We start from the raw sequence: 22,750 nt of genomic DNA, 5'->3' as shown, positions 1-22,750 counted from the left end.
CCTCTCTCCCCGACTTAGCGTCTAAGTTTTTATCCCTCGGCCTGCCTTAATCAAAGCGCTGGCGGTTCCTTTGTAAATTTTATTACCGCTAGTCTCGCCGGCCCGAACTAAAATTGTCAAGAACACGAAACAATTTTTTGGCACATATGTGTGGCAGCCGGGTGGCACACACACACGTGTACTCAAAATGTGCGTATTGCGGAACCTCTCTGCCGAAAAAAGGCTGCCTCCGGGATAGTTGGCTAGGCCTGTAAAAGAACTTATTTGAAAGACGACGAGGGCAAGAAAGTGGATTTGGCCAAGTACATTTTTAAGCAGCCGAACTCCACTTGTGAAGCCGGGCAAAGAAAAGCTTAGCGGCGTCCCTGATTTACAGCGCACGGCCCCACGCTGGCCACACTTCAAAGCCAAGCTCCAGCAAACATGTGTAATTTATAAGGCCAAGCTTATTATCTGCCATGCTTCGTGATCGCCTTCCAGATCTCCCAAAGTTATCGATTCCAACAGGAGACATTTCGGTTTAACTCACATATGACCAATTCCCTACAAAGTTCCTTTGACAACTTTTTGAACTGACCGATGTATCAAAGTGAAATTAGAAAAGTAAACATCCGTGCATCTGAAAGCTTCCATTCTCTCCCAACCCCTCCCCACCGTAGGAAGTCACAAATGTGAAGTCGGCCGAAAGGGGTGGTCAGTTGTTTAGACTGAACCACGATGCTACCATGCTTTTTGGAAAAGACTCAACATCTCTCAAAAATCAAGCTATAAGTTTTAAATGATTTCAATATCGTAAGCTACTCAATGGTATGGCGAATGGACGATAAAACAACGATTATGCTGTACGAATAGCCAACCTTCACCCCTTCCATTGATAGACTCGCCCAGCACATTTTTCTCAATGTTGATTTTATCTTCTCGTTGATTGGTGCGGTGCTTCTAAGGGCGTGACGTCACGGGGTCGGGGATTGTCGGCGGCGGGGATGTGTCTTTGATCTTTAGGATTCAAACTTTTCATAGCTTTTACATGGACAAAGATTTTTGTTGATGGTAGCGCAACATCTGGATATTCCTCGACGCCATTTTCAAAAAAGAAGGTAAGCGTCATGTATGCTGGTTGATGTGTGTTTTACCGCAGTGCTTACTGTGTAGTCGTGAAGCGAAGGGGGAAAGTGTGTGCGTGCGTGTGTTCTTGGCCGAAAACCTGAACCCGACCTGTGCCATCGGGGCAAGCGTCAGTCCGCTACTATCACAACACACAAGACCGAGTGAGTCGGTCTCTGAAGGAACACGCTAGCCTAGTCACTGACTGACTGACCTGTCGGAGAGAGCAGTGTGGATTCTGTACATACCTTGTGCCAGGTAGGCCACGGACATATCTTTGTGATCCTCTCTGGATTGTTTGATTGATAGAAGCGCTTGTGGAGAGTTTTAGAAGTTTCCAAGGAATTTGTTAAGACGGTCACCATTCTTTAGAGTTAAGTGTGACAGACAATATCCCCTCGTGCTGATGCTCATTAATGGGTTTTTTCTTCTCTCTCTGTGCCTTTATTTGTGATGATTTGGTTATTTACTCTCATACTCATAGAATAGATGATAAGAAAGTTGCTGTAACTGAATTAGTTCAGATGATGGTATGTAATGGTAAACTACAAGAGCATGTTTGTGCTGGTGTGTGTGTGTGTGTACATACATACATGTGTCTGTGATGCTTGCTTGACTCAGTTTATGCACAGTGTGTCATTTATTTAAATCATGAATGTTCATCTGTTCAAGAATGCTCTTCATTCTTGATTATCCGGGAATTGATTAACACAACAACTATGCATGGTTGTATGTGGGACGTATTTCATAATCATAGTAGTTTAGTACAGTGTTGATTTGTATGAATCTATTATTGAAGGTGTTTTCTTTTTGAAGTATTTAAATGTTCGATAGTGTAATTTGGCACCGTGTCACATACATGTATGATCAAAACAGTGTGCACATCTCATTTGGGTGGTGGGCTGTAAGGCTTCTGTGACATAGACTTGATTGTCACATACATTTCAGACAAACAACATTTACACCCACCTGCCAGATCAAATAGTGCTTTTAGTTATGCGCTATAGAAATCTCCTTAATAAATAAAATAAAAAGTAATGTAAACTGATACTGTTAGTGTAGCTGAAGCTTCAAAGGAGGCTCAGAGCATTGTAACGTAGTGAATGCTACTACAGGTGCACATATGCTGTTGCCGCCGCATGAAGATATGGTCATGATTATTTTAACTGAGTTTTGTGGTGTATATATCGATTACCCACTTACATAGCATGAAAATGCTGTGAAACTCATTCAGTTAGCAAGCAGGTGGCATAAATCCTGGTGAAAAAAATCATATGGTGACGGGTGTTTTCTGTTACTGTTTAAATACACAAACGAGTGACTTGTCCTGCTCATCGATGCTCGAAAGAACCATGACTTCAAACATCGGTAGACGTTATGTTCAAATGCCTGTGTAATCTTGCCGCTGGTGCATTGCTAAAGGCTTGTTGATTAGCTGTAAAATGCACAAGTCTTTGCTGTTTTGTTTGACTCTTCTTTACTGATGATTCTTATTGGATTAGTTCATTCTTTGATATCATGGCTAAAGTTGACACAGCCAATAGAATCTCTGGGTTCGCGGAGGTGGGGTTTAGAAGGAAACTTTTGTCATGTTATAAGGAGTCGCTGCAGCATTGCACGATTGTAAGTTTGATTGTAAGTTTGTTACTCGGTGATCAGCAGTGGCCAGATATCGGAGATGCGGAAGTGTGGTTCTTGGGCCTTTGTTTTGAAGCGGAATCTGCGCAGGACTTTAAAGCTGGCATAGCCTGCACATCTGGCATTTGATTTATCTGATTGTGGTACTCTATTGTTATTATTTAGTTTGGTTGCTGTGTTAATGTTTGTCATTTCATTTTATTGTCAGGAGATGTTTTGGGTAAAGCAGACATTTTGTTAACTTGGAATACTTTTTTCACATAAATTTTAAAGATTGACAGTTCCACTTTATTTCTAGAGATGAATGTTGGCAGATGTAATGGTAAGACTAAGAGTTGACTTGAAAAAACAACAACTTTTAAAAGTAATAGCACTCCAGTCTTTGATCATTGATGTGCTGCAAATTCCTTCACTGCCAGCTTAGCCATGTTCAGATAGTTTCATTTTATTGCTCTCATGAAAAGGTCTGTTTTCTTGCCACTAATAAAACTTCTAGACAGAAAGTGCTAAAGGCAAAACACCCTTGAGCATCAGAAGATTTTACTCGAGGCTTCAGACAGCATAGATGAACATGATTAGTAGAGGCAGCCTCAAAAGTCTGTGTTAGCCCTTTACCCTCATGTTTCCGTAGTGCGCTGTGTAAAGGACTACTGGGGGTTGAATTGGTGACCCTGATAACACAGGAATGTCTTACTGGATACATACTGTGAATGAAGTTGAACACACCTTTGAACCATTCTGTTGAAGATTGTCTTTGCAAGGTTTGGCCAGTTGACAACATAGTGATCTCTCCCCCCCCCCCCTCCCACCATTTAAGTCTACATTTTTTTTTAAACACTGCCTTCTAAGATTTTCTGTTCCTAACCTTTGTAATTTTTTCCCAAGTCAATTTTACCCCTCTTATTTTCTCAGGTTTTGGGAGGTCTTAAAAGGGAGGAGGGGGGGGGGGGGGCGGGTTGCTACTGTTAGTGTTAAAAAAAACCCACCATGCTTTTGATTCCTGACTTTACCTTCAGTTCTTTTCACAGATAGTTGACTAATCAGTGATAATTCATTGACAGCCAGTCTGTGTTTTAAAGACTGAAATGAATACAGTGGGAACCCCCTTTTAAAGATCTCTCATCCACCCCCCCTCCCTCTACCATTTAAGTCTACATCTTTTTTAAGACACTGCCTTCTAAGATTTTCTGTTCCTAACCTTTGTAATTTTTTCCCCAGTCAATGTTTTACCCCTCTGATTTTCTTAGGTTTTGGGAGGTCTTAAAAGGGAGGGGAGGGGGGTGCTACTGTATTGTCTGTTCTGATGATTGTGTGACTGTAGGCAGTAGTCACAATTGACAGAATAAAGAGGAGGCAGAGCCACTTGTTTCAAAATACTTTAGATTCTTCACAGCTCCAGTGGATATGGTGTGTTGCCAGTTTTTTTAGCCTCGTGTTTTGTTGTTTATGGTGTACAGAAACATATATATAGATATAGATATATATATCTTCCAAAAGTGACGGACCACCCCCTTCACCGCCCATGCGTCTAGCCAAGACACAAGACACGGATTAATCTATCCACTATACACAGGAAAGAAAGGGGGGAACATCATCAAGGGTTCATTCCTCTAATTTTGATTTACAGGACTTTAAGTCAAGTTCAGATTTCCGTGAGGAGGTATAAGGCATAGGGAAATAATATGGAAGACATGCTGTCTCCCGCACCCCTACCCTCGCTTTCTCCACGACCCCTTTTCAGAGAGATGCTTGGACCACGAAAGTGTTTTTAGTGTGTGCTGTGCTTGAAGCGAGCGCCACCTATGCCGAGTGTCTGTAATGGCGGCAGCTCTGCCCGAGCCCCGATTTCTCGTGGAGTACCTTTCTTCGACTTGAAAGAGTAGCTCGGGCCCCTTTTCGCCCAAGGTATGCTTTTCGCTCGATTTTGGGCGCGCTTTAGAAGTGGCATTTTTGTTGTTATCAGCATATTTTCTCTGAACTAACCAGGAATTTGATGTTAGAATACCTTCATGCATGGTTGATCGTAGGCTTGTCTCGCGGTCGCGATGCGAGAGCCCTTTCATGCGCTCTACCAGGCTTGTTCGCGAATGGTCTGACACAATTTTCTACTGATGTTAACGAAGCACTGCCTTTGTTCTTCACGAAAACGGGGAATTTTGTTTTAAAGTAGTTGTTAGAAACTGAAACGCATGCGCTTCCATTTGGCCGGACAAACTAGTCGCCACAATTCGCTAGCAGCTCTTTTTGATTTAGAGGTGGTACGAGGGTCAGAGGCCATCTTGGATGCCGAAACCTGCAAGATCGGGAATCTTTTTAGTTCTGGGGTGCTTGAAATAGTATTCTGGTGTGTTATTCCTAAATTCTGTAATGTCTGTTTTATTTTAAAGAGAATAAAATGGTGGCAGAAGCAAGGGATTGTGAGGCTAGATATAGAATGGTGGGGTTGATGTCCAGAATATTGTCCCTTTTCGCACCAAGAAAGAAAGAAAGAAAAACAAACCACACGACTCTGTTTGTACGCAGTTTAATTTGAACATGTGCTGTTTTGTCTTGCTTTCGTGATCATAGATACATCAGCATTGAAATATTAATCACAAAAGCCTGCTGGTTAGCAAGTCATGGTAAGTTATGCCAGGCACACAGACATGACTAGGATTGTAGGTAACCTTAAAAAAAATCTGGTAAGGGATCTCAACACATAAAAGAAAGAAGGAAAACGGACTTTTATCCTTTTATGTTTGCAGTTATACCGTAGATCTAAGAAGTTGTGGTGTTATGCGCAAAATATCAATTGTGTTTTGTATGGCAGATTGCACGTCACACTTAGGCCAAAAAAAAAAATAGGTGTGGTTACGGTAACATAGCCAAAAAAAATAGGGTAGGTAGGTAGGCAATCACTTTTTTTTTTAACTTTTTTTTCTAATGTGTACAAATTAAACCTACTTGACAGGGAAATAAGTGTGCGACTCGGGCGCTTTCGCTTTCATTTGGTTTTATTGCACTCGTTTTTTATTTTTTATTTTTTTATTTTGACAAATGTAATAAAAAGTTATAGGATCGGCCCCTAAAAATAGGGTAGGTCGGGTTACCGTAACCACACCTATTTTTTTTTTAGGCCTTATTAAACCAACAACTTGATTATGTTGCAAGTACACACCACGTTTTAAAAAATGTTTTTGTATTATTATCATGGCCTATTGCAAGAAAATCCTGACAACCACCACCACACGTTATATTTCATCTGTGCGCTGTATGCACATTTGATCACACTGAACAGATGGTAGTGAACAGCTGAATGTGTGATCAATTGCGAAGATGTGCTGAATGCTCAATTAAGAAATTTGTTATGTATGCACTTGATTTAAATTTAAAGCAAAATGAATTAGTTCCCTCTCTGTGTAGGAGCAAATTTGATGCTTTTGTTCACATGTGCATGTTTTGCTTTACATTTCAACTAATTAATTTTGTCCCCTTAGTTTAGCTGTTATGAGTTGAGGGAGGGAAGACAGTGGTGGATGCTGGAAACATGTATGCACGTACTTGTATGCATGTTACACAGCTGCTGTGACTTTGACTTTAAAGAACTATTTGCTTGGTTTATGATGGCCTTTCCAAGGGGGATCTCCCCCTAGGGAGGAAGGGATGGAAGAAAGCTTGGAGCTCAAACAAGCAGATAGCAGTCTGAGCAGTGTGTCTGTTTGAAGTGAGCACAGGAAATCCAGGCCTACTGCTCGCCCATGTTTGAACTGGTTTCTTCTGATGGAGGGAGTCACAACTGTTCTTTCCTTTCCACCCCCTCCCCCAGCGCCCCTCCCTGCTGTAGCCAGTCTCAAGTCATCTCCCCTTTGTGGCCGGGTCAGGGAGTTCAGGTCCCTTTAGATGGGTTGGCGTTTGTACAGGTAGAAAGCCGGATAGTGCTGAAAACATGTGTTTGTAGCTGGGATTTTCATGGCTGGCCTCTTTGATTTGGCTCTGCTTTGATGTTTCAAATATCTCTAAGCCATTTCAATTTGCTGTTAGGCTGCTTCCCCAAGATCAAAGCATTGCATGGCCAGTTGCTCATGTACACGCCAGGAAATATCGTCTTTTTAAATGAAGTAGAAAGGTTTGGGGCTTTAATGGAGAGGCGCTGGCTTTGAACTCAGAAAGTTGTATGAGTGTTGTCATACGGAATGAATGGCTTAAAAGAGACTTGCTAATGTATTATTTATCATTAAAAGGATCAAGCGTTTCCCCAGTGGCCAACTATTTTCTGTGTGTCACCTCCCTGTATTCATAGCCGATTGAACCTTTGATGGGGCTTATAAACTGTAGCTGACATTTGAATGATTTCTCCGGGTTTTCCACGCTGTGGTAGAGGCTGTCGCAGAAACTAGAGTAAAGCTTCTGTTTGGTTGGATGATAAAGTAAAAGAGATAGTTCCATGGTTGTGTGACATGAATGAATTGTGCCTTGCGCATTTGTCAGTTTCGGGCTATGGGGTTGTGTTTGCACCTGCAGGGATATTTTTTGGGTCTAGTGTGAGCAAAGAGCTTCCTTTGGGGAAAGCTCTTTTAGTTTGAGCATGTGTAATAAGTTGAAGCTGCTTCAGATCAGTTCTGGAAGCATACACCAAAATGTATCATTTCCTGATGTCTTATAAGTTATAATTACAGTTACACCAGTCAGTGAAAATTTGACAGTTGCAGTTTATTTCCTGGCCTGTTTGGTTTCCTGTAAATCAAATGTCACAACATAAAAGGAATTTCAGATAAAGGAGGAGACTAGAATGTTAAGGCCAAAACAAAAAATTTGTCTGTTTCTGGTAACATGGCTAAAAAAAATAGGGTCGGTAGGTCGGGATTTTTTTTATTTTTTATTTTTATTTTTTTTACCCCAAATGTAGACCAATAAAACTAACTTTAAAAATCGCGCAAAGAGACTGGATTCACTATACATAGAGACAAGACACTCAACACATTTACAAATCGTCAGCGGACTTTCGTTTTCACACGTTTTTGTTGTTCATTTTCTCACCCTGTCCTTTAGGCCAAAAAAAAAATTAGGTGTGGTTAAGGTAACATAGCCAAAAAAAAATAGGGTAGGAAGGTAGGCAATCATTTTTTATTTTTTTAAACTTTTTTTTCTAATGTGTACAAATTAAACCTACTTGACAGGGAAATAAGTGTGCGACTCGAGCGCTTTCGCTTTCATTGCGTTTTCTGCACTGTTTTTTTTTTTTTTTTTTTGTGACAAATGTAATAAAAAGTTATAGGGTCGGCCCTTAAAAATAGGGTAGGTCGGGTTACCGTAACCACACCTATTTTTTTTTTAGGCCTTACCACCAAAAAAACCAAAACATTTTTGAGTTTGGAAAAAAAAAGTTTAGGGTCGGGGCCGAAATTTAGGGTCGGTCGGGTGACCAGAAACAGACAATTTTTTTTCTTGGCCTAATAACCAAGGGGTTGTTTGTTTTCTGTGGAACTGAGAGCCAATCGGATGGTGTCAGTAATAATGCTGCTTCATGATTTGGAACTTGTTTTGAAGTATAATTTTATTTCTCTGTGTTTTACAGGCCAAGAAGCAGCAGGCGATGGCTCGGCAACAATGAGCGTACCATGGAGCAACCCAGAAAATGACGTCCAAGGTTTTCGAATTTCTAAATGATTCGGGGGGAAACAATTTCACAGAAACATCGCTTCCGCCAGAGACATCAGTGCGTCCACCAGTGCTGGGGGAGGAAAATGAGCTGCAGTCCAATGGGGGCATGTCCACCCGCAGTAGCGGGTCACATCGGAGTAACAAATCCCACTCCTCGTCGAAAAGTGCGACGTCCAACAAGGGTGAAGTGAGCCACTCGCCTGCCGCCACACCTCGCAAGTCCAACCTGGAGAAAGGGGACTGCACCATCACCACCCTTCCTCCTGGATTTGATGGCGAGGATGTGGAAGCGCCTCTGGGGTTTGAACCTGAAGGGAGTGCTGCCAACTCTCCGCCTTACGCCGAGAGCGGCACCCCGCCACACTTGAAGTGGGCAGAGAACTTGAACTACTTGCTGGAGGACAGCGAAGGAGTATCTCTGTTCAAGGAGTATCTGGAGCTGGAGCAAGGCGGGTCCGATGAGCTCCAGTTCTGGTTTGCTTGTCAGGGTCTGAAGAGAAAAGCAGACACTGGCGATGTGTCCAACATCGTTAAAGTGATTTTCAAAACCTACGTTCGTTTTGATAAAGTGAAGTGCATCTCCAAGGATACCAAGAAGGAGATTGTAGACAGGCTCGGCCAGAAGGTGAAATTAAATCAGTGTGTCTTTGATGAAGCCCAGAAAGAGGTCGACAGCCACCTTCGGGATGTGTCCTACCCGGCCTTCATCAAATCTGACCTTTATGTGCAATATGTTAACAATTATGCAGAATCACCCAAGTCGAGTCATTCTAGTGGGTCGAACTCTGCCAGGCCGGTGTCCCAATCTGGATTACTCCCTGTGCTTCACGAGGACAAGGAGCTCGCTTCTGAGGAGTTTACTTCCAGTGTCGGAGTATCTCTCAGTCTCAGTGCCAGTAAGACACCCAGTGGGCCACGCAGTGACTTTCTCTCCTCCAAGCGCTCAGAGGCCGTCATGGGGTAGGTATTTTGCTATTTTGTCTAGGGTGTGAAAATCTTTATCAAAGTTCCACAAACATTTTGCAATGGACATTTGTGACAAGTTTTTGTTTTGTTTAGTTAGATATTACGTATGTATATGTATGCATTTTCTGTGAGCCTCAAGTCACATTTAAAGTTGTACAGATCTGCAGAAGACAACAGTAATTAGAAAAGACTAGTTAAGACAGTAGAGCATAATCAGCAGTGTCCCAATTTAGCTAATTGTTTTAAACATTGCTTCGTGTGCGGTTGATAGTAAAATATGCGGTTTGTTTGAACTAGGACAATAAAGGGTTGTGTTTACTATCCTCGTATGATTGGCCTTGTTTGATAACTAGTGTGAGTAATTCAGTGTACTGTACAACCTTGGTGAATGACAAAAGTGTCCTGTTAGCTGTATTATGAAAGCCTTTGATGTTTTACATTTTCTCTTGATGATTATTTGGGTTAAACTTAAATACCCCTTCAGACATTCTACTTAGTACTGCAAAGAGGTCAAACCAGTGCAATATCATAGTGACATGCTTCATTCACAATGAAATGAAAAGCCTTGATCTTCATCAGGCTTCACTGGTGTTGGAAAGTTTTGTTGAATGTTTCTGTTCTGACTAGGTCGACCAGTGCATCAAAACTTCTGATGTACATGATCACAGGCTTAGACTCACTTGCTTCCCCCTCCCGTCCCCGCCCCCCCCTGCCCCCCCAAAAAAAAAAGAGAAAAAAAGAAGCTCAAACCAACCATTAGCTAATTTGCAGAGGGATAGAGAAGGAAGAGTTTAGGAGTGGAGGTTCATGTTTCCCATGAGGAATTTAGTTCCTTTATTGTGTAGGATTGTTTTAAAGTAGGTATAGATTTTAGAAACCCATTTTGTGAATTGTACTATGTAGTTGTTCGTGTTGCAGGTTCTACACTTCCAGAGGTCAGTCATCGTACCCAGCCCACATTTCGTATGCCCCTGTGTCTGCTCAGGACAGTGAGCTGCAAAGCTTATCAAGTGATGCTCTCACTGACGACACAGTTTCTCTAACGGACACAAGTAGTGTGTAAGTAGTTTGATGAATTGAATGTTTACTTAGTTATGTTTTTGGTATGATTGCGCTGGTTACCTGTTGATGTTTATGACCTAGGTATGTGCCTTGGCTACTGCCTTTTGTTAATGAAAATAAGACCTGTATACAGTGAGTTTCAAGGTTGTTATTCGTATTATTATTACTATTAACTGCCAAATTGACCAGCACAAGTGTGTGATGGCTTAGAGGTTTGTTTGGGTGAGGGTTGAGTGCGGAGTTAGTGAAGCTATATCATATTTTATATCAAAAGATGCCACACTTTTGATCTTGCACACTGCCTTCCTTTAGGCTGCCCCACCCCTTAAATTGTCCACTGTTCCTCCATACACTTTTCTCTGGTCCTTACACCTTGGTTGACTAGTCATGGCGAGCAGTAAGGAATTAAAACAGCCAGTTCTCCAATCCTTCAGGAGAAATCATAGTTTTTTTGGTCTGAACATGGGATTTGAACTTCCCCTTACCTGTCTTTGCCTTCCTATTTTTTTTTTATAGCCACTGCTTTTTGGGTTCGAAGTTGTTCCTAGCAAAGATACCTTGATAGCCTTTCTGATGTAGTATCGCTTTCACTGCTGGTAAGTGAGCTGTCAATGAGAACCTTTCTCTTTTCCTTCTACCACTTTATGTCTGTTAGTGAGTACTTGTAAAGCGACTTGTTCATAAGATGTAAATCAGCTGTGCTTACTTTGTGTGCATTTGAAGCTGTTTGAAGTAAATTACACTATTCTGATCAAAGAGAAGTTCTGTTGAACAAGTGTTTTGTAAGTCGGCATGGCGGATTCAACCTAAATGCCATACGCTCTGGGCTGTGCTTTCATTCTGAAGTTGCACAAAGGATGAAATTGAATAGGCAGTCATAACAATTAATCAATTGTAAGAAATTGTCTTTGTGCACTTTCAAAGAGAGGAAAACCAGTCTTAGGGCCAGTCTTCAGATCTGGCTTTGTACCTTTGAAGTTCAAAGAACAAACAAGCTTTAGGTTTTGAGTCTGGCAGGCTTGTCTGTGTGGAGTAGCCTGCAAGTGTGTGTGTGTGTGTGTGTGAACGTGTGTGTGTGTGTGTTTCAGAGCAGGCGTTGTTGCTAGCTAGCTAGTCATAGAGCCGTCATTGTGGCAGCTGTAAAAAGGGTCGGTCGTGTTGTGGCAGGCTATTATGAGCCGGCAGTCCCTCTGATCAGCGCCCCTTTGAAGGGCACTGGGGCTGATCAGGGCCAGGCACTTCAAAGGGCTTCAAATGCCGCCATGAAGCAGTTTGTGCAGCCTTGATAGAAGGCATCAAGCACTTACATGTTGGTGCGGCTTTTATCTAATGAATGACGGGCCGTCTTTGATCTGCCAGGCTCGAGCACTTGCTTTGCTTTTGCCGGTCTGCGCTGCCTGCTGGCTGCCAAAGCGTGTGTGTGTGTGTGTGCCGCGTTTGTGGCCTGTGTTACCGCTTCCCGGCCTTTGTCAGTGGCAGAGAGGCAGTGCCAGTATGAGTGGCGAGCTCTTCCGACCTGGAGTGGCTCTTTGATGGCAGAGAGTCGTGCCAGTTGTGTCTGCTGAAGTCTTCCACGTGCGGCGTGGGGGCCTTTTCCTCTCCCCTTCTTTCTTTCTTCAACCTCGCGTTTTGACTGTTGTGCTGGGTGGCGGAAAAAAACACCCTCGCATTGGTGTGTGGTAAAAGTGTCTGGAGGTTCCTTCTCCCCCTGCCACCCATATGCATCACACTCTATCTTCACAGTACGAGGTAGTTTGGCCTGTGGAAGCGTAGTTGGATACACTTCACTAAGCTTTACTTTAGTTAGTGGTCAAACATCAATACACCCCAGTTGCCTTTGCCAAGTATTGAGCATCTTCACTATACTCTTGTTGCAGTAGTGTCTTCAATAAAAGTCTTAATAAACTTTGAACCGTACAACAGTACTTGCAGTGTTGTCTCGCCGCTCCTCCCCTCCTTCCCTGTCCCTACCCACCCTTAGTAGTAACACTTTCGTTGCAGTAACACTCAATTCATACACATACTGTTCTCCCTTCATGTCAAACTCAAAGGAATAATTATGCTTACATGTAGAGTCACATATTGGTTGGGACGAGAAAGAATTTACCCGATGCTCGTAAGAGGCGACTAACGGATTCTGTTTCTCCTTTTACCCTTGTTAAGTGTTTCTTGTATAGAATATAGTCAATTTTTGTAAAGATTTTTGTCAAGCAGTATGTAAGAAATGTTAAGTCCTTTGTACTGGAAACTTGCGTTCTCCCAGTAAGGTAATATATTGTACTACGTTGCAAGCCCCTGGAGCAAATTTTGTGAACAAGAAACAATTGAAAAATGGCTCTATCCCATCTGTGATCTCCCCCCTTCCCCCGTTGCGATATAACCTTCGTGGTTGAAAACGACGTTAAACACCAAATAAAGAAAGACAAAAAAATTAAGCAGTGCTTCACAAAATCTGTCCATGCTGAAATACTTGGGAGTATAATTAATCTTCGCAAATGGGACGTCCCTGTTGTAAGGATTAAATAATTTTACTTTTCTTTGCAATTCCCAATGCAGATGGTGAATTACAAACCCAGTTACTGAGTTAGAGGCCATAACAGGTGTAGAAAGATAGGGCTGAACATATTGTTGGTAAGGCAAAAAAAAAAATAGGTCTGTTTACGGTAACCCGACCGACCCTATTTTTTTTCGCGCGACCCTAGACTTTTTTTTGGCATTTGGGGAAAATAAAAAAAAATCTTGTTTTTTTTGCAAAATAATGTAAAAATATGGTTTTTTTGGGGGGGGGGGGGGGAAAAACCCGACCTACCGACCCTATTTTTTTGGCTTATGTTACCGTAAACAGACCTATTTTTTTTTTGTGGCCTAAAATAAGATCATTACATGTACCTGTGATTTTATTGCTTAATGGCCCAAGGTGTAAGTGAAGCCCAAGACGTTCAATGTAGGTGATAACCATGCTTTAACTTTCTCTATTGGTCTTAAGAATCATATATGTTGTAAGGTGCAAATCAGTAAGTGCGTATTGTGCTGTTTTTAAGGTTTTGGGGAATGTTTTACTGGCGTGCATGCGAGTTTTATTTGAGACTTGAAACTTTATATTGACTTTTGTTGCAGGGATGGGAACATGACGTACAGCCGGAAGAGGTATAAAAAGGCCATGAAAACCAACGCGCTGCAAAACAGAGAGCATAGAACGGGTCTCCACTCACAAATCATTCCTGTAAGTCTTGCAACTCTGTGTATGTGTGTGTTTTGTTTTGTTATCTTGTACCTTCAGTGTTCTTTGTGGGAGTAGATAATGCCAATGAAAAGATGTACTGCACTAAATAGTAAATTCAAAAATAGAGAATTTAAAAATTTCATATTGTGAAGCATTTCATCGTCTTCACTTTGTGTTCATATTAAAGTTTTTTTAAACATCTTTGCTGTAGATATTTTTGTTGTAAAATATGGCAACAACTGTAACTGTTTCAGCAGGAGCTATTTGTCCTGATCATAGTTGAATTTCAGCTTTTTTAATCTATATGTTTTTAATAGAATTAATGACTTAAATGGGCCAATTTAAACTGCTTTAATGAATAATTTAAACATTTTACAAACCATTACACACAGCTTATTGGGAACAGAAAGTGAACTAACAAAGCTATAAATGTTGATGCCACAGGTGAGCAATGTAAAAAAACATGTGGATTGGTTTGACAGCGAACGGAGCGTGCGCCCAAGGACCGTAACATCGCAGAAACAGACCCTGCTCGCTTTGCCCAACTGCTGATTGAGAAGTTGGACAAGGAGGTGGAAGAGAGGCATGCAGTGGCAAAGGTGGAGGAGAAACTGAGATCCTTAAATCAGGTCAGTTCCACAAGTAGAAGTTGTAAGTTCAGAGTTTTGTTCCCTGACCAACCTTATGTAATAGTTGTTGTGTGTTTCTTGACCCAAGAAAAAACATTGAAGCTCAATTAGGCCCCCCCCCCAAAAAAAAAGTAGTCTATGGTATCCCGACCGACCCTATTTTTTCGCGCAACCCTAGACTTTTTAGGGGCATTTGGGGGGGAAAAAAATAATAAAAATTATAAAAAAAAGTCTTTGTATTTTGGCAAAATAACTTAAAAATATGGTTGTTTGGAAAAAAAAAATCCCGACCTACCGACCCTATTTTTTTGGCCTATGTTACCGTAAACAGACTATTTTTGTTGTTGGCCTTAGCAGACTACAGAAGGGTCATAAAACGTTCTCCGGTGTCCAGGGGAGGCAACTCTTGTTTTTCTTCCAATAAAAGGCCACATACGACTGGGTAGATAAAAAGTAAAATGGTTTCATACTTTTTCTTTGCCCCGCAGAGGTAGAATTTCAGAGCGGGTTCATGGCCAGAAGTTTGGTATTACATGTATCTGGGAGTCAAAGGTCACTTTTTTTTTCATGCATCGCAGCTGCTTGAGTTGACCATAGTTTCAGTGTTTACTTGTACCAATATTTTCACAGATAGAAAGTCTGATAGAAAAGGAAATGAAGTCTATTAAGTGTTGTTATCTAAGGGAAACAATTTTGAGAGCCATGCTTTATTAGAAAGGGTGATGGGAATTTAAGGATAATTTGATTAAAGCCTTGTGATATTTTCTAATTTATGATTTAATATTTCTTTTTTATTCTGGCTGCCATTATTCGTCTGTGCAATTTATGGATTGCTATGTCTTCACTTGTCTTCATCTGTGACTTTTTATTTTCAGGTAGAAGTGGTGGAGGACGAGTCAATGAACAAGTCTTCAGCCAAAAACACAACGGCGGCCTTCATCCCCCAGATGCTGCCAGACGAGGAGTCTGCTGAGAGTATCCTGGACCAACACTGCTCTCGCATCTGGTCCAGCTCCCATCACACACCTAGTCGCTCCCCTGGTCGCCATTCCCCGCACGCCAAGTCGCCAGACCGAATCAACACCACCTTGCGGACGCCCAAGGCCAAGCAAGTGCAGCACTCTGCCACCGTGGCCGCCGAAGCGGCAGCTGCAGCGACGGCAGTCGGCAATGTCAGCTTCCCTCGCTCCCACCACCGCAACAAAAAAGACGCGTCCCTGTCCAAGTCGTTCGACAGCGGCATGGGGGAGGAGAAGGGGTTGCTGATGAGGGGAGAGACGCACCGCCACATCCACCACCACCATCACCATCACCACTCCCGTGACCTCTCCAGCAAACAGCGCTTGGAGCTTGAGCAAGGAAACAGTGTGTACTGGCGCGATCAGACTAGTTTCGAGCACAGTCGCGGAAGGACTAACACCAAGAAGGGTGTGCCACGTAAAAGCTCTGATGCGAGCAGTAACATTGACAGTGGAATTAGCATGGTGTATGAAGCAGATTCTGCGCGTGTTGTGCCAAACTGGAACACTCCTTCCAGTGACAAGTACGTCCCGTTTTGCATTTGTGTTTGTGTGTTGGATGTACAAGTACATTGTTACCAGTTACACGTCGGGAATGGGTAAAAAATAGTTTGTGTTCACAGAAATGCAGCATAGTCAAATAGACTTGGAAATAATAAGTTAAACAAGCCCTTGAAAGTGTTGTGAGTAGAATGGCTTGGTGCCACTTGGTGGGGATGGAAGGGATGAAACTTGACTAATATGACTCGTGAGTACCAGTGATACGCATGAGTTAGTTCAACAAGTCAGCTTAGGCTACATGTATGTTAGTTCATCTTGTAAGGATCATAATGTTGTAAGGATTAGCACAATACCAAAGCCAGTCCTGAATAGACTCTTGTACTGGAGATTGAAGCTAAAGGCAGGTAGCAAGAATATAAAAAGGACTTGATTTTCTGTGGCTGTGACCTGTTTCTGACGATGCCATTATTTGGTTGTAAAATGCGGCACTGGTGAGTTGTTGCTTAACCATGACATGAAAGTGGTTGTAACATGTTGTGATGAATCGTTTTGCAGGGTGATGAAGTGGATGATGCAGAGCGAGACAATCTCAGGGGACACAGGGTCCGGGTCTGTGGACACCGACCGCAGCTCCTCCACCAAACGCTCCCACCGCTACCCCTCTACCTCCGCTACCTCACAAGCACATAAACAGAGGTGAGTGTTCGTGCTGCTACTGCCAGCTCCTCCTGTCTCTTGCCCCTCTGCTTTGGCTGCCGTGGATGGCAGAAAGTGTGAGCTTGGAATCTTATGAGGGGTTTGGCTTTGAGTTAGTAATTTTCAAAGCTCCTTTCAGTGCTCAATGTTTTATTTTGATCTTTTTTTTATTTGCTGTTTTGGCTGTAATTATTAAACTGCATTTTCTGATTACAGAATTAGATTTTTGAGTGGTCTGATATGTACAAAGAGCTCAATAGTCAGAATCTAAGTCGGAATGGAAACATCTGTGTGTCTGGCTACAGATAATGGAAAACCAAGAAAAGAGAAGAAAATGTGTCAGTTTTCTTGTTATTCTCACGTCTAAAGGACACCTTAGAGCACACCTTTCATGCGCAGCTTGTGTTCTTTTTGTTTCAGCTCTAAGAGTAAAACGGGTGTCGTTGTGTTTCAGCTCTAAGAGTAAAACGGGTGTCGTTGTGTTTCAGCTCTAAGAGTAAAACGGGTGTTGTTGTGTTTCAGCTCTAAGAGTAAAACGGGTGTTGTTGTGTTTCAGCTCTAAGAGTAAAACGGGTACCCACTTGTCTAGTCGGTCAGCGTCCATGGAACGCAGCAGCGGCTTGCTGGCGTGGGCGGGAGGCACCATGCCCAACCAGCCCTTCGCCCAGGACTCAAACATGCCCCTCCCCACTCCCCCCAATCCTACCACCCAGCTGGAGGAGGCCAAGCGGCGTCTGGAGGAGTCTCGTGCTTCCGCCGGACCTGTCAAATCCAAGTAAGTATTGGCTGGAGTCAAAGCTTTTTGTCTGTGCTGTAAGACTCTTAGAGTGATGTCAGTGTACCGACAGTTTTGAGGGTGTGTCTGTATAGTAAGATCAAAGTAAGCGTCCTGGAAGTCTGGTGTGTCTGTATAGTAAGATCAAAGTAAGCGTCGTGGAAGTCTGGTGTGTCTGTATAGTAAGATCAAAGTAAGCGTCCTGGAAGTCTGGTGTGTCTGTATAGTAAGATCAAAGTAAGCGTCGTGGAAGTCTGGTGTGTCTGTAAAGTAAGATCAAAGTAAGCGTCCTGGAAGTCTGGTGTGTCTGTTGTATAGTAAGATCAAAGTAAGCGTCCTGGAAGTCTGGTGTGTCTGTATAGTAAGATCAAAGTAAGCGTCCTGGAAGTCTGGTGTGTCTGTATAGTAAGATCAAAGTAAGCGTCCTGGAAGTCTGGTGTGTCTGCAATTGTCCAGTTCAGGCTGATGCGTAAAGATTTGTCTTGTCAAATCTGAGGCAATGCAGAGGACATTCATACTTAGTAACCGAGAGAACAAAGCCAGTAGAAAGTACATATGTTCTATTAACTGTTGTAGTTCAGTGAGTGATCAGATAAATGGGATAGTACTTGGAGAGGGTTTGGATGTGGATGGTTGATAGCAGTTTTTGGTTGCTGTCGCACAGACCGTCGGTTTGGTGGCTACCAGACAAAACAAAAACACCATAGAAGTGAACAAAAAGGAATCATCGCAGACATTCATTTATTTTATGGAAAGAAGACTGCATTATCCATTGTTATATTTCTTTTAGCATTTAGTACAAAATAGCTGTAATTATGGAGATCTATGGACTTGCAATGTAATTTTAACCTCTGAATCCTTTTTGCTGCAGGTCTTTCGCTGGTGTGCCTTCTAAGGAGAAAGGCCGCGTTGTGCCTGGTGCAGGCATGCTCCCGCCATCTCATATACCTTCTGTACGCACTGTGCCCACTGATCTGGATTCCTCGGCCAACCTGCCTGAGTGAGTGGCGTTTGGTGCTCTTACAATATGTGGCTGTGTCAGCGTATGTGGTGAAATGTGTCTGTGATTGTTGTGCGAATGTGGGTTTACAAGCAAGCATGTCTTCACAAGAATAAATCTGAAGTTTCACGAATCTGATAATTCCGTCATGAAAAGTAGCCAGAACAAGTCAAAGTATGCATTGACTGTGCTTGGCATGCAGAAAAAAAAGAAAAAAATGGGTAGCTGTATGGCAGCTCGCTTTCCCCAGTGAGAAAGCAGCCCCAATTTCCATGAGGGTAACCTCACAGGACTATATGCCTTATCCTTATTCTTATCCTCATCCTTATGTTTCAGCTGCCCCACGCCTCGCCCCTCCAGACAGGCAGGCAGCAGCTCGCAGGGCGACAGTGTGGTGGTAGGAATGTACTACGAGCAGGAACCCATCCCCTACCGCTTCACCCTGCCTGGCAGGAGCATCACGCTGGGAGAAATCAGGCATCTCAACACCAAGAGAGGCGCTTTCAAGTGAGTCACTGTTCCCTATTGTACTCTTCTTGCCTTGAAATTACATTTCCAGCCCAGATTGTTAATGTCTTTTTTGAAAGGTTTATGGATTTTCATGAGCATTTGTTGAATAAAACAAAGCAATTAAAAATGTTAAAGACTGAGTGAAAAAAGAAAAAAACACCATTTGTCATGAAACTGGAGTGTATGCAATGCCTCGGACAACCATAAGATTTCTTTAATTTAGAGATTGGTTAAGCATGACTCATGCTTGTCTTTTGTTCACAGTGCTTCACATTCTTAGTAGAATAATGCTTTTGCCGCATTTCTTTCTTGTTCAAAGTTTTATTGCAAAAATCCTGAGAGCAATATTGTCTGTATTTTTACTCCTCCTAGCTTTCCCTTTCAAAGTCGGCTTCTTTCTGTTGGCACAGGTACTTCTTCAAGAGGGACAGTGATGAGTTTGGCGAGGGTGCTGTTTTCGAAGAAATCAAGGACGACAGCATTGTGGTGCCAATGTGGGACGGAAAGATTGTGGCCCGCTTGCAGAAAGTGGACTGAACACACGCATCAGGGAGATAGTTGAGAGAATTGTCACACAGTGGGGTAATGACCAGAATCAAACCATAAGCTGAGATCCTGGTAAAGAAGCCTCTCGTCTGTGTCATGGAGCGCCAGTCGTTTTGACAGGGCAGAAAGGTCCGATGCAAGATATTCAACTCCTTGTGAGTGCAGATGGCTCCAAGTCACTTGACCACAGAGATATTGGACAGTGGAGCAGCGAAGTACCCTTTCTGTATCGCCATGCTTTCGGTCACCTGAGCAGCGCCAAGTGCGTGCATGGTGTTGATGGTTGTGGAATGGGTTGGCACCTACCGCTACCAAAGCCAAGTCGCAAGCTGGTCCAGTCCTGGCCATCTGAGCAACCACTGTCATTCCGCACACAGGGTGTATAGTGCATTGGGTGGCACTTGGCTGGCAGAACATGGCTCCACCTGTGATGTCCATAGTTATTCAGCTTCTGTTGCCGCAGGCGTGACTTGGATTGTTACAGTCCGTAAGGCAATGAGTGTCCCAGCCTGCAGTGTTCTCCTGCTGAATTGAGACCTTTTCTTTTCAAGGCCAGTTGCCTTTCAAGAAGTGAAGAAAAGGCGAGGAGAATTGAGATGACGCCTCAACGAGAAATAATGAAATCAGTCACTGCCTTTCTATGATATAAAAGTTAAAGACACTTTAAACTATTTTGTGAAACAGTCAGGGGTTGTGTGCACACACACACATGCATGTACATTTTAATCTGTATTTGTGTGTGCTGCAAGCATACAGTGGTGTGCGTATGAATGTGAGTGTTTGCCGCCCTGGTTTTACTATGTCTTGCAGATATAGGGCATAATGGAATACTGAGGCTTGAACGAACAAAATACTGCCTTGCATGCTGCTTATTTCATGCGACTGACTTTAAGCCTTGTTTTTCTTTTTGTGCGTTTGGTTTAGCATAAATACACTGTTCCACATTTTTCGTCTTGGCAAAATATGTAAACTGTAGCTTTTGTTTGCTGAAGTTTTCAACCTCAAACACCATTGGTCAATTTAGAGGTGAACAGTTGTAATTTATCTCCAGCATTTCTTTTTTGATGTTTTAATCTGCTGGGCATGTCACTGGTTGTTATAGTTCTGGTGTTTTTGAAAAGACAATATTGAAATTACTGTTAGTTTTTTTGAAGGGGAAATGACAGTTTTAGACGGTAAGTGACATGCGCTTAGTTTTTGATCACTAATTTTACTGGAAAAAGCAATAGTCGCAAAGTTTGGGTTGTTTTCTGGTTCAGGTGTAGAAAAGTTTGACTTGTAAAAGTGAACCAAAAGAAATTAAACATTGTCATTAAATTTCAGCTAGAATTATAAGAAGGGTTTTACCTCTTGTTGGTTGTCATAAGATCGGATGGGGGAATGTTGGATGGGTCATGATGGGATGGGAAGTATTCCTTTGTCAGTAATTGTTGAGTTGTGCATGGGGGAGGCAAGTTTGCTTCAAACATCCTTCCTTGCAGTTTTTAAGGTGCATTTTTTGTTGTGTAGCTTGCTGTACATAATATGGTAATATTTCAAAACTATTTTATTGACTCAGGGTCAGTTTACTGATGTAACACAAATCACAAACATTTACACGTTCAGTGGGCATACACCCCCACCCCCGCCCCTCCGCCATTTTTTAATGCTGTTATAATGTGTTGCTTTGTAAGGCTGAACAAAAACAAAATTGTGGCTGATTGCATACTCCCTATTTCCCCTAAGCATGAAAGAACTGAATCCCAAGGTCAGACTGAATCACTCTGTAGTATTCCTCTCTTTGTTTTCAGTCAATTTGCTTGCTAAGGTCCAGTTTCTTTTTCTTGTTTTTATTTTGGCTTGCAGTTGCAGGTTGATGAACATGCTTTTTCCCTGGTCTGAAATAATGAGTATATTCTGACCTTATTGACTGTGTCTACCTCGATTGCTCTGCACGGAGCAGATGGCATTGGTTGTTGCAAAATATATAAATCAGTGTGGCTAAGAAAGCACCAGAGTTTGTGAATGTTCTTCACTCTGTCCTTGGAGGTGGTGTGGTGTATCTGAAGGAGCCCAAACGTCAGGACTGCTGCTAGGGTTAAGCTTAGTGCAACTTTCTGATGCTACAGGGTATGGACAGTAGATCATGCTCTTTCTTTCGCCCACACCCTGGCTGGTCAGTTATGAAACTGGAAACTCACTGATGAAGTAAAGAAAAAGATGAAAACATATTGAAGGACAAGAACAGTATTCCTGTGCCGCTGGCTGGGGTAACTAGTGAAAATAGATGAACAAAATACATTTTTGGATAGTAACCTTTGCTTATGCGCCGAAACAAAATGTGGTTTCAGTTAGATTCAGAGTGCATTCTGTCAAAACATGTTGATTTCACCGACCATTTGGTCAAAGTAAACTGCTGTCCTGACCCTGTTGGTCGTCGTTTGCATTTTTCATATGCATGTACATGTTCTGGAAACAACATCTAATACCAAGTCAGTTTGTCTAAGATTGAAAATGAAATTCTCTCGGCAGTGAGTAAATACTTTATTAAAGTAAAGAGAACATGACAAAATTTAGTCGAACATTCTTTGACAAAACCTGAATTTTTCTTCTCGTGAGATAACCACTGGAGAGCAAATGATGGTGGTTCTTTGTGAAAGTGGGCAAAGAAATCATTACAACTGATATACATGTATGTGATTATGTATTTCCAGTTACATTTGTTATGCCTTGTGTGATATGGAGAGAGAGAGAGAGAACAATTCTTTTGATGGCATGAAAGGATTTTGTAGTCTGAACTGACGACTACGGATGTGGTAGTGCTAGTGGCTAAGTGGGCGACAGAGCTTGTTATGACTGTGGTATGACCGCTGTGAGTGTATGCGTGTACGTGAGTTTGTGTGTGTGTGTGTGTGTGGTTGCCTGAGATGAATGCTAATGAGACAAGAAAATAGCTCTTGTATGTATTTGTATATCTTTATACTGTGAACTTGACACTTGTAAGGCAAACTGTGCCCATTGCAGAATGGGATAAGGGTGCATGTTGACATTATCTTGTGTTGTTTAAAGATGTAAGAAGTGCTGTTGCATCAATATGCTGGTATGGTTGTGACAGGGTGGGGGGCCCTTTTCCTGTGGAGAGGGAGCAAAGGGCCCCTGTTCTGCTAGAGCCATTTACATTGAAAAAAGAGTGACGTCCAGCTGAAAAATACAAATCATGGAAATAAAAAGTCACTAGTCAGTTATGAAAACTTGTTTTTGTGTGATGTGTGTGTGTGTGTGTGTGTGAGTTATTTTGGTTGTGTGTGTGCGTGTATGTGATTTGTGTGTGTTTGTGTGTGGTGTATGCTAACATTATAAGGCAAAGCATGATCCATTTCACAGATGTAACACTGAAAAGTCATCCAGATTTTTAGTGATGGGGGAGGTTAAACATAAAGCAAGAAAAACAAACAACAAACA

At 42.3% G+C, this 22,750-nt stretch overlaps 1 protein-coding gene across 3 annotated transcripts; it reads left to right on the top strand.

The window, feature by feature from the left end:
• The first annotated feature begins 958 nt into the window (after positions 1-958).
• On the top strand, positions 959-22,539 carry LOC138958520 (axin-1-like). Of its 3 annotated transcripts, none has more exons than XM_070329705.1 (11): positions 959-1,097; positions 8,297-9,342; positions 10,267-10,407; positions 13,528-13,633; positions 14,116-14,262; positions 15,138-15,805; positions 16,338-16,478; positions 17,035-17,253; positions 18,125-18,253; positions 18,590-18,760; positions 19,174-22,539. In XM_070329705.1, the coding sequence occupies exons 2-11, from the start codon at positions 8,357-8,359 to the stop codon at positions 19,298-19,300; spliced, it is 2,835 nt and encodes a 944-aa protein (XP_070185806.1). In that variant the 5' UTR covers positions 959-1,097; positions 8,297-8,356; the 3' UTR covers positions 19,301-22,539. The 3 variants fall into 3 exon arrangements, with proteins under 3 accessions (XP_070185806.1, XP_070185804.1, XP_070185803.1); XM_070329703.1 differs by lacking the exon at positions 959-1,097 and adding an exon at positions 1,110-1,362; XM_070329702.1 differs by lacking the exon at positions 959-1,097 and adding an exon at positions 4,504-4,647.
• Positions 22,540-22,750: the final 211 nt, after the last annotated feature.

This window comes from Littorina saxatilis, linkage group LG2 (assembly GCF_037325665.1).
Source record: "Littorina saxatilis isolate snail1 linkage group LG2, US_GU_Lsax_2.0, whole genome shotgun sequence".
Lineage (NCBI taxonomy): Eukaryota > Metazoa > Mollusca > Gastropoda > Littorinimorpha > Littorinidae > Littorina > Littorina saxatilis.
This window is presented reverse-complemented; position numbering and strand designations above follow the sequence as displayed.